The sequence below is a fragment of the Nycticebus coucang genome, chromosome 3 (assembly GCF_027406575.1).
Source record: "Nycticebus coucang isolate mNycCou1 chromosome 3, mNycCou1.pri, whole genome shotgun sequence".
NCBI classification, from domain to species: domain Eukaryota; kingdom Metazoa; phylum Chordata; class Mammalia; order Primates; family Lorisidae; genus Nycticebus; species Nycticebus coucang.
The window spans coordinates 132737551-132748281 of record NC_069782.1 but is presented as its reverse complement, the minus strand read 5'-3'; the positions used below and the strand labels follow the sequence as shown (position 1 = coordinate 132748281).

The 10731-nt window shown below is 50.4% G+C and overlaps 1 protein-coding gene across 1 annotated transcript; it reads left to right on the top strand.

Annotated features, from left to right (window-relative positions):
* The first annotated feature begins 3705 nt into the window (after positions 1 to 3705).
* Positions 3706 to 9970, top strand: CALHM3 (calcium homeostasis modulator 3). Its single transcript, XM_053583150.1, is given in 4 exon segments — positions 3706 to 4067; positions 7553 to 7808; positions 9534 to 9900; positions 9903 to 9970. Coding segments are annotated over 4 exon segments (978 nt in total). The 5' UTR covers positions 3706 to 3780.
* The last annotated feature ends 761 nt before the right edge of the window (positions 9971 to 10731 follow it).

The following is a 10731-nucleotide window of genomic DNA, read 5'->3' as shown; positions in this document are numbered from 1 at the left end:
CAGTGCAGCCAAATCACAGTCCTCACTCCTGCTCACACTGAGATGCTCCTCTGACTGTGTCTGAAGCCGGAGCTTGAAGGAGTGTGATCCATCAACAGCCGGGAGCTCCCCAGCCTGTCCTCTGCGTGCACAGATACCCCTCCGCGTTGGGACTCCCCACTCCCAGGCCAGGCTTTGCCCACAAACACCTTCTTCCTGTATTCAACCATGCTGAGCCATCTCAGAAATCACTTCGTCTCATGAGTGTATAAACAAAGGCAAGCGGGGAGAGGGAGGACCTGAAGTCACTTTGACTGTGTGTGGGTGTACAGTACAAGTGGAATTCAGAAAACCTACCTGGGTGCCCGTTTCTCCCCATAGTAACCCACATGTTTTTGCCTCTCTGAGGCCACCATTGCAGGGTCTGCAAACAACTTCATTTCAGTTTGATCAGGAAATCTACCTTTATGGCTTCTCCGTCATGTTAAGAGAGAGAGAGAAGAAAACAATTTTATAAAATCCTGGCTTATTTTTCTCTTCTTACTAGAAAAGCAAGAGTAAAAAATATATTATGAACCAGGGAAACTGTTACATGTTCTGTCCAGTAGGGTGAAATGCAAACATTTAAGTAAGGAAGAATGTTAGGCTTGGAACCTGATTATTTTGTTTTGCATCAATCATAATATTTCAAATCCTATTTTTTTTTTTTTTTGAGACAGAGTCTCACTAGGTTGCCCTCAGTAGAGTGCTGTGGTGTCACAGCTCACAGCAACCTCAAACTCTTGGGTTTAAGCGATTCTCTTGCCTCAGTCTCCCAAGTAGCTGGGACTACCGGCCGCCACAACACCCCGCGTTTTTTGGTTGCAGATGTCGTTGTTCGGCAGGCCTGGGCTGGGTTCGAACCCACCAGCTCTGGTGTATAGCGCCCTAGCCGCTGAGCTACAGGTGCTGAGCCTTAAATCCTATTTTTAAAAAATGACATTTATCTACTTACATGTGGAAACATGTTTAAAAATCCATAAACTCACTGCCCAGATAACCTCTATTAATCTTTTTAAAAATAAGTCATATATCCATACTGTTAAAAAAGTTGAACAGCACAGAAAGCTGTAAAATGGAAAGAAAGTAGAAGTCTCCCCTTCTGACCACTCGATGATAATAACTGTTCATTTTTCTTCTGTATATTTCTAGCAAAAAGAGAATGTATAATACCAAAGTTTTGGCATAGGTATATATTATTTAATATATCCTTTTTACTTAGAGGGATGATACTCTGCTCAGTAGTATGCTAAATTGCTTTTTTAGCTTATCAGAGTCTCTTAGAGGTCTTTTCATACGAATACACACATACATTTACTTCACTCTTTTAATGGCCACCAAGATTTCATTTTATGGCTATGCCATATTTTATTTAAACAGTCCCTGGCTGATGAAATTTAGGTTGTTTCCAGTTTTGTTGCCATTAAAACAAAGCTGTAAGGAACATTCTTCCTTGTGTATCTTGGCTACTTTGGCATATCTATCTATGGGGCAAATTTTGAGCTATGTAATTACTAGTCGAAAGGCATGTGTATTTAAATTTTTGCTTTAAATATATTGCCAAATTGTCCTGCAAAAAAACCCTATACATTTGTACTCCAACCTTTGGTGTATGAAAGTGACTGTTTCTCTAAGCCTCACCAATTTGAGTATTACCAATGTTCTAGTTTCTAAAAACTTGGCAAGTTTCAAAGGGCACCTGGGTTTTAATTTCCTTTTTAATTATGAATGAGAATTAGAATCTTTGCAGGGTGTTTAGACATTTGTCTTTCTTTTCTTGTGAGTAACCTGTTTACATCCTTTATCCACTTTTCTATAGGATCGTTCACCTTTTGTATCAATTTATATGCGCCTTCTGCAAATTAAGGAAAATATGCCTTTGTGTGGCACATGTGTGGTAAATACCTTTTTGCAGTTTGTTATGTTTATTTTGCTTATTGGTATTTTTGCCCACAGAAGTTTCTAGTTTTTATGAGGCCTACTTTATCCGTCAGCTCCTCCACAGTTACTCAATTCTGTGCTCTAGTCTGTAAGGCCTTTCCCTGGCCTCTGGTTTTGAATAAGTTCACCTACATTTTCTTGAATAATTTTTATGATTTTAGTTTTAATTTTTATGTTTAAATCTTTGAACCGTGCGGAATTTACTTTGGTATAAAGAATGAGGTAGAGATTCAGTTTAAGTTGTTCCCAAATGATCAGCTGGTTGTTCCAAGGCCATTTGCTAGATAGTCCTCATTTCATTTTCGTCCTGTCTGCAGTCCCTTAGGGGCCACGTGGCTCTGTAGAGTCACCTGAGTGAGGCCCACAGAAGGGCCACGTTGCTCTCCCCAGGGCTGCCAGGATCCCACAAAGGCCTCTTGTGCTCAGGGAAGCAGAAAATCAAGCCACTCAGAGACACAGACAGAGAGGGCACTGCTGTGCTGCTACACACACGGATCAATAGCTTCCCAGTCCTGAGAGAGAAGTGGGACGCGCATCCAGTGCCTTCCTCTGAAGATAAAAGAGAAAGGGAGAAGCTACTCATAATACACACAGTAGTAACAGTCACTCACTATACTCCAGGTTGGACAGCAAAGAAAGACCTTGTCTATAAAAAATAAATAAATAAAATAAGTGTAGGGGGGTCCAAGCATCCACACTGTGAAGAGCACAGGGTTGGGCTTGGTTAGCACTTGGATGGGAGGCTGCCCAGGACTACCAGGTGCTGTAGGCTTAGGAAAAAAAACACCGTGAAGAACAAACATTTGCTGTCACTTACTATATGCTTTAGCGCCAAACTAAATGCTGGGTTACTGTCCTTGCCACGTACTACCTCACTGGGAAATCCACCCCTCACACTTGGGACAGGCTGAGGCAGCCTGTGGGGTAGGGACACTGCCGAGCTGAGGTCACTGCATGGCTTGGTGGAGGAGCTGCATTTGAGCTGCCTCTTGGACAGCAGCGAGGAGGGAAGGTTAGGGTTTTTCGGTGGGGAGAATGATGTTAGCAAAGGTGTGGAGGCAGGAAGACATGTCTAGGTGCAGTTAGGAGGACCTTGAGTGCCAAGCTGAGGTGGCCATGTGAGCCCCAGTCATGCTGAGCAGAGGAGTGAGGTAGGTGGTTTAGGCAGACCTGGGTCAGGTGGAAGCCAGGCCCGGAGGGCAGCAGCAGAGATGCAGGAGAGAATTGCAGCCTCCCCTGCCTTCTCCAGCCTCATCTCCAGACACCTCAACCCCAGGTCTCTTCTCCAGAAAGCCTTCAGGCAAGGATATGAGAGCCAATATGAAATCTCCCTGGGCTCAGCTGAGTAGAGTCATGTTTTTGACCAAGTTGGGAAAATATACTTGGCTCTGTCAGCATCTTTGCCTCACCACACCCAGAATTTGCCTATCCCCAGCAGGAAGCCCCACCAGCTGTCTGGCCTAAGCCCCAAGCCCTAAGAGAGGAAGAAGGGCATGGGGGTGTGGGGGTGGAGTGACAGGGCAGGGCCCATTTGCTTAGAGATGCTTTGAGCTGGCTGGGCATGGAGATGACTCACACCCCAGAGGGGGAGGGGAGTGGCACAAGGAACAATCAGGCTGGGCAGGGGAGCCTGGTGGAGAGAGCCTGCCTCTGCTGTCAGTCCTTGGCCAGACCCCAGTAGGGTGGGCTGGGCTGGATGCTGCTTCCTCTTTGTCTCCTCAGGCCACTGGAGGAGGAGAGAGAATCTTCTGCAGAGCCCAGGCTCGTCCCCAGTGCTCACAGCCCTTGCCCCACAGCTGTCCACCCACCTACGCCGGAGCCATGGATCGATTCCGTATGCTCTTCCAGCACTTCCAGTCAAGCTCGGAGTCGGTGATGAATGGCATCTGCTTGCTGCTGGCCGCGGTCACCGTCAAGCTGTACTCCTCCTTCGACTTCAACTGCCCCTGCCTGGCGCACTACAATGCCCTCTATGGCCTGGGCCTGCTGCTCATGCCCCCGCTCACCCTGTTCCTCTGCGGCCTCCTTGCCAACCGGCAGTCTGTGGTGATGATGGAGGAGTGGCGCCGGCCCTCGGGGCACCGGAGGAAGGACCCAGGCATAATCAGGTGTAGTCCCACACCACTCAGGGACCCCACAGGCACTGCCAGCTGCAGCCCCAAAGCCAACCACCCACAGTGGATATAATAGGGGGTTCCCCTGTAGGCACTGCCGGGTACACCCCTTACAGCCTAACCACCCACTGTGAGCATTGTGGGGGGCTCCCCCCATCCCACAGCCACTGCTGGTTGCACCCCCAAAGCCTAACCACCCTTGTGGACATTATGAAGGGTTACCCCCACTTCATAGGCACCAGGTGCCCTCCCAAAGCCCACCCATCCCCTGTGGACCTGGTGGGGGACTCCCCCACCCCATAGGCTCTAGCAGGCATGCCCGCTCATCTTTCCTCAAATAGGAATCAGCAGCTCACAGAGACCTATTTGCCAATTTCCACTTTGGATGCAAGTATTTCTATTCCTATCATTTGCCACCTTTCTGTGGTCAGTCCTGTAAATATGAGAATGATACAGAATTACCCAGGCCACCATAAGAAGGAAGGGAAAAGTTCTGTGGCCTCTGAAGGTTCACTGAAAATCAACAGATTAAGGCAGATTAATAGGAGAAAAGGTATACAAATTATTTGATCATAGTTTCACATGACATGGGAGCGTTCAGAATGAATGTCCAAAGATACAGGAGACACTGTCTATTTTTTTAATTAATTAATTAATTTTTTGAAACAGAGTCTCACTCTGTTGTCCAGGCTAGAGTGCCCTGGTGTCAGCTTAGCTCGAAGCAACCTCAAACTCCTGGGTTCAAGTGATCCTCCTGCCTTAGCCTCCCTGGTAGCTGGAACTCCAGACGCCCACCACAACACCTGGCTACTTTTTCTATTTTTAGTAGAGACTCCTAAGCAAGACCACTCTTGCTCAGACTGGTCTCGAACTCCTGAGCTCAAGCTATCCTTCCACCTCATTCTCCCAGAATGCTAGGATTACAGGTGTGGCACCGTTTTTATGCTTAGTCTTAACAAAGTATGGACAGCTGCATAGAAATATGATTGAACAAAAGGGTATGAGCTAATGCTGACAGCTGAGGGGAAACCCAGCACGGCTGTCTGGATTGTCCTTGGCCTCTCTGTGCAGCATTCCTTCCTTCTGGGTTTGGGGCAGGACCCTCCCTGGAATGGGGCTCTTATGACCTACAGTCACAGAAGGTAGGTCAGATCATTTCTTTCCTTTCTTTTTTTTTTTTTTTCTTAAACAGAGTCTAACTTTGTCACCCTTGGTACAGTGTCATGGCATCATAGCTCACAGCAACCTCAAACTCAAGTGGCTCTCTTGCCTCAACCTCTGGAGTAGCTGGGACTACAGGCCCGCTCCCCCCAAATGCCCAGCTATTTTTAGAGATGAAGTCTCACTCTGGCTCAGGCTGGTCTCGAACCTGTGAGCTCAGGCAACTCACCCGCCTTGGCCTCACAGAGTGCTAGGATTACGGGCGTGAGCCACCAGGCCAAGCCCAGATAATTTTATAGCCAGTTTTCAGACAGAAAGGCAGGGAGAATGTTAGAGTAATATTTTTGGGTCATATGGCTATCTTTGGGGAAAAGGAAAAGGGGTTCTGGTTTCTACTCTAGTTCCATGGCTAGCCTTGGGGAAGAACGAGGGGCCAGAGACAAGAGGGTAAGAGAAGGTCAGAGAAAAACTTTCTTCTGAAGCCTTCCTCCTGCAGTACCATTTTTTGAGCCCCAGCACCACATCTGTCATCCTAGCCATGGATCATCACTCACCACACAGAAAGGACATCCCGTGACATGCACAGCAGTTTTACTCATGTAGCAAGAGGCAATGATTTGCTTAAAGGCTGCATCCCCTCTCTCTGAGCTCCCCGAGAGCAAAGGCCTCACTTGTGGAACACAGCCATTCACCATGCGCCCTGGCTGACTGCACACCAGACCAGGGCCAAGCTCCGTGCTAAGTGCTCTGAGTATGCGGCCTCTCTGAATTCTCACCTGGTTCCTGAATCTGCTCCATTGCCGTTGCCAGGCCCATTTCTTTCTTTTTTTTTTGTAGAGACAGAGTCTCACTTTACTGCCCTCGGTAGAGTGCCATGGCGTCACACGGCTCACAGCAACTTCCAGCTCTTGGGCTTATGTGATTCTCTTGCCTCAGCCTCCCGAGCACCTGGGACTACAGGCGCCCGCCATAATGCCCGGCTATTTTTTGGTTGCAGTTTGGCCGGGGCTAGGTTTGAACCCACCACCCTCGGTATATGGGGCCGGCGCCCTACTCACTGAGCCACAGGCACTGCCCCGCCAGGCCCATTTTTAAGGATGAGTAACCTGAAGCACAGAGAAGTTAAGCATCTCGACCAATCTTCCTCAGCTGGGTATTGGTACCACTCAGGTTCAAACATGGGCCAGCTCCACAGCCCACACTGGAGCACCTGCCCTTGATGTTTGGGAGAAAACAGCTAAATGTGAGCCGTAGCAGGAGTGCCATGGTGGGTGTTAGGTCACTCACCATTTCCTCCTCTCTCTTATTCTCTGATATGGACAGATGTGGTCATCTCAGTCAAATCTAATGTGACTGTATCACAAGGACACTCCAAAGAAAACACTGGGGCCACCATGCCTACAGCATATTTATAATTTGCCACTGGGTAGGCCCTGCTGCGTGCACACCATTTCCTGTACAATCCAGGTTAGAATCAACATCCTCATCCTGTGCACAGGCAGCCTGTTTCCAGTTCTCAGGGATTACACCCTCCCGTGATTCAGCCAGGCAGGGTGGGGCTTATGCCCTGGCGAGCTCTTATGCCTTTTCCTCTGGGGTCCAGTGTACGCAGCTCCCCTGGGCTCCCATTCTGCGACCAACACCCAGCCCGGGTCACTAGAGGGGCAGCGAGGGGCAGGAAAGGCACCTGAGGCCAGTCAGAGGCTGGGTTTCTGGGATGCCAGGGCAGGGGGCAATGTTTGAGGTATGGCCTTTAGGGAAGTTAATGGGAAGGGCTGTCTTAGTTTAGGCTCCTCCCAAAAGCAGGCTCTGGGCAACTGGGCCCTCTGAGAGGGTGTGTAGAACACATCTAAGAATTGATCCACTGAGGGTCTAAGAAGCTGGTATTTACCCACCAGGCCCATCCATCTTGGGCTTGGGCTGAAAGTTGATTTGGGGGTTAACTTTTCAGTTTTCAGCCTACCCCTCTCAGGAGCAGAGAACCCTCCAAAGCAGAACAAGGCAGGGGCTTGAGGCAGGAGGCCCTCAGACCCTCCACATGAATAGAACTGTCCACCAAAGCCACAGCTGCCTCTGGCATGGGCAGGGCACCGGCAGTGTCTACTACAAGGCCTAGAGCAAAAGGAATATCAGCTCCTTGGTATTCCAGTCCTGGGATGGCCAGCGGCCCCCATCCTCTTTCCTCACTGCCTTCTGCACTGGAAGCTACAGCTTGACATAACGCTCCTGGGAAGTCCATCCTTACACCTCCCCTGTAGCCTTCCTGCTGCAGCTGAATCCCAGCATCCCTTTGTGATCTCTCTTTCCTCTGCTCCCAGGTATATGTGCCTCTCTGTGCTGCAGAGGGCGCTGGCTGCCCCGCTGGTCTGGATCCTGCTAGCCCTCCTTGATGGGAAGTGTTTTGTGTGTGCCTTCAGCAGTTTTGTAGACCCTGAGAAATTTCTGGACTTTGCCAATATGACCTCCAGCCAGGTACAGCTCTTCCTGGCCAAGGTGCCCTGCAAGGAAGATGAGCTGGTCAGGGACAGTTCTGCTCGGAAAGCTGTGTCTCGCTACCTGCAGTGCCTGTCACAGGTAATTGGGGTGGGCCTCCCCTTGCCCTGGCACCCTCACAAATATCCTGCATTGGTCCTGGGATGGGGTGGGGTGGTAAGGAGGTAGAAATGATTCCTGAGGCTTCTCCTGTCTACTGGAGACACAACCAAAAAGCAGCTGGCTCCTGAGGAGACAATACGAGGCCTTCGACACTGACTCACCCCAGGTCACAGCCTAGGTGCCCAGACCCTCCCAGAAGTCATCTAGGCCCTTCCTCAGGAGGCTGGATGGCAGGAGAGGGCTGGGGATATACTCCTCTGTCTTGCCACCATCCCATATACTCCTACAATGCAGATCTTCTCTGAATGCCTGGCTCCCCACAGGGCACCAACTCCATTATCCTGGGGACAGTCCCCAGCCCAGACTCTGGATTCCACCACCACCTCCCCCAGAGCCCCAGTGCTGGGCTGTGCCCACCAAAAATTATGCATGAAATCCACTACCCATAGAGCACCACTAGAGCTGTAGATAACAGGGACACAACCCTGCCCTCTGGAGACTCTCAGGACAAATACAGATCCATGATGCAGTGGAGAGAGGATCAGTGCTCAGGTTGCACTTGATTCTGGTGCAGACTGTGACCTTGGCTGGGGCATTGCCCCTGTGGGCCTCAGTTTCTCCTGCAAAATAAGGGGGGGGTTGGTTTCCCCACAGTGATAGTCTCTGCAGGCTTCAGTACTCTGGGCTCTCCCTAGCTGAGTGGAAAAAGCATGGAATTTGCAGTCAGACCAGGGTAAGTTTCCAGTCACATGAAGTGTTTGGTTTTCTGCTTCTCGTGTATGAAGGAGTCACCTTATCTTTGGTGGGGATGGGAGTATTCCATGAGGGGCCAAGTGAGAAGGCTTTATAAATTGTGGGAATCACATCTACAAATGACAGGGATTCAAATGCGTCTTTATGGTTTAAGGAGTAACTTCGTGATCCAGGGCCATATAGCTGTCCAGGTCGTAAGCTAGCTTTGAAGAGACTATAGCTTTGGCAGGGGAGAGGAGTCTGCCGGCCTTAGAGAATTGCTTCCTCACTCCTGGCCTGGAACTCTGTTTCCCTGCTCATATTCTGAATGAACTGTGCCACTTACCCTTCAGGTCCTCCTTTTCCTGAGCCCTCATGTGCAGCTTGGGTGTCCCTCCTCAGAATTCCTGTTACACAGGAATTCACAGTTCTCATTATGACATGTAGTCAGTCACTGTCTATTTAATTGTCTGTCTCTTCTGTGGGATAGTGCCCAGCGCAGTGCCTCCCACAAACCATAGCAGGGATGGGCGCCCATATGGGAAGATGGACACACAGGAGGAAGAGGAAGGACTGATACAAAGATGAGGGGCTGGTTGACGAGTGCATGGTGGGTACACGGAAGGAAGGATGAGAGTGTGGGAGCATGAAGGGTGGGAGGACAGACGGATGGCCAAGAGAATGGACAATGGACAGATGGAAGGATGGCCGGAGGACGGCTGGGTGGGAAGATGATGGATATATAGTCAGATCAGAGGAGGGAAGATTGGATGGTTGGGTGGATGGACGCCAAGATGAGAGAATGAATGGAAGGAAAAACAGATGAATGGAGGATGGTTGGTAGGAAGGATGCCTGAATGGGAAGGTGTGTGAGGAAGAACTGAAGGAGAAGAAAGAGAGGGGCCCTGGAACACCTTCGCGGCAGGTCCCTGCACCCCACCCACACCCCACCTCGCGCCTCCCCACGTCCAGGCCATCGGCTGGAGCATCACCCTGCTGCTCATCGTGGCTGCCTTCCTGGCCCGCTGCCTGAGGCCCTGCTTCGACCAGACAGTCTTCCTGCAGCGCAGGTACTGGAGCAACTACGTGGACCTGGAACAGAAGCTCTTCGATGAGACGTGCTGCGAGCACGCGCGGGACTTCGCGCACCGCTGCGTGCTGCACTTCTTCGCCAGCATGCAGAGCGAGCTGCGGGCGCGCGGGCTGCGCAGGGACACCGCGGAGCCCCCCGAGGACCTGGACAGTGAACGCGGGAAGGTCCACCTGCGCGCCATCTCCAGCCGGGAGCAGGTGGACCGCCTCCTGAGCTCCTGGTACTCCGGCAAACCGCCGCTCGACCTTGCGGCCTCAGCCACCGCGCCCCCACCCTGGTCCCTGGCACCAGGCTGTCCCAACACACTGACGTGTAGGGACCCTGGCTTGAAGGGCGGCAGCGTTTCCACGTGAAATGCCCTGCTAGAAAGCAGCTGAGGGATTTCCAGGCCTTGGGGAACCTAAGCCTTGCTGGCCTCCTTCCTAAAATCTCCCAATCTCTACCTAGGTTCTGGGCGTGGCCTCAGGTGTGCTTCGCAAACTACTGTGCACCCCATTCACCCTCGACCCTTGTTAAAGGCAGCTTCAGAATCGTGCATCCAGCGCTGAGTGAGTCTGCATTTTTAACAAGCTCCCTGGTGATACATACCATTGTTTGGTCAGCAGGCCCAGCTTTGAGCAGCAAGAGATATCCCACAGATCCTGGGTCCTAGATGTCAGTTCTAAATAACAATAGCAGTATATACTGGCTCAGCACTTGTAGCTCAGCGGTTAGGGCACCAGCCACATACACTGGGGCTGGCCATTCAAACAGGCCCAGGCCTGCTAAACAACAATGACAACTACAACAACAATAACAAAAATAGCCAAGCATTGTGCAGGAGCCTGTAGTCCCAGCTACTTGGGAGGCTGAGGCAACAGAATCGCTTAAGCCCAAGAGTTTGAGGTTGCTGTGAGCAGTGACTCCATAGCAGTCTACCCAGGGTGACATAGTGAGACTCTGTCTCTAATAATAGCAGTATATGCTTATATTGTGCTTCCTATGGTGTCAGGCATTGTTCTAACTGCTCTATGTATATTAACTCATTTAATGAAGCAGGTATGATGATTAGCCCCATTTTTTAGAAGAAACTGAGTT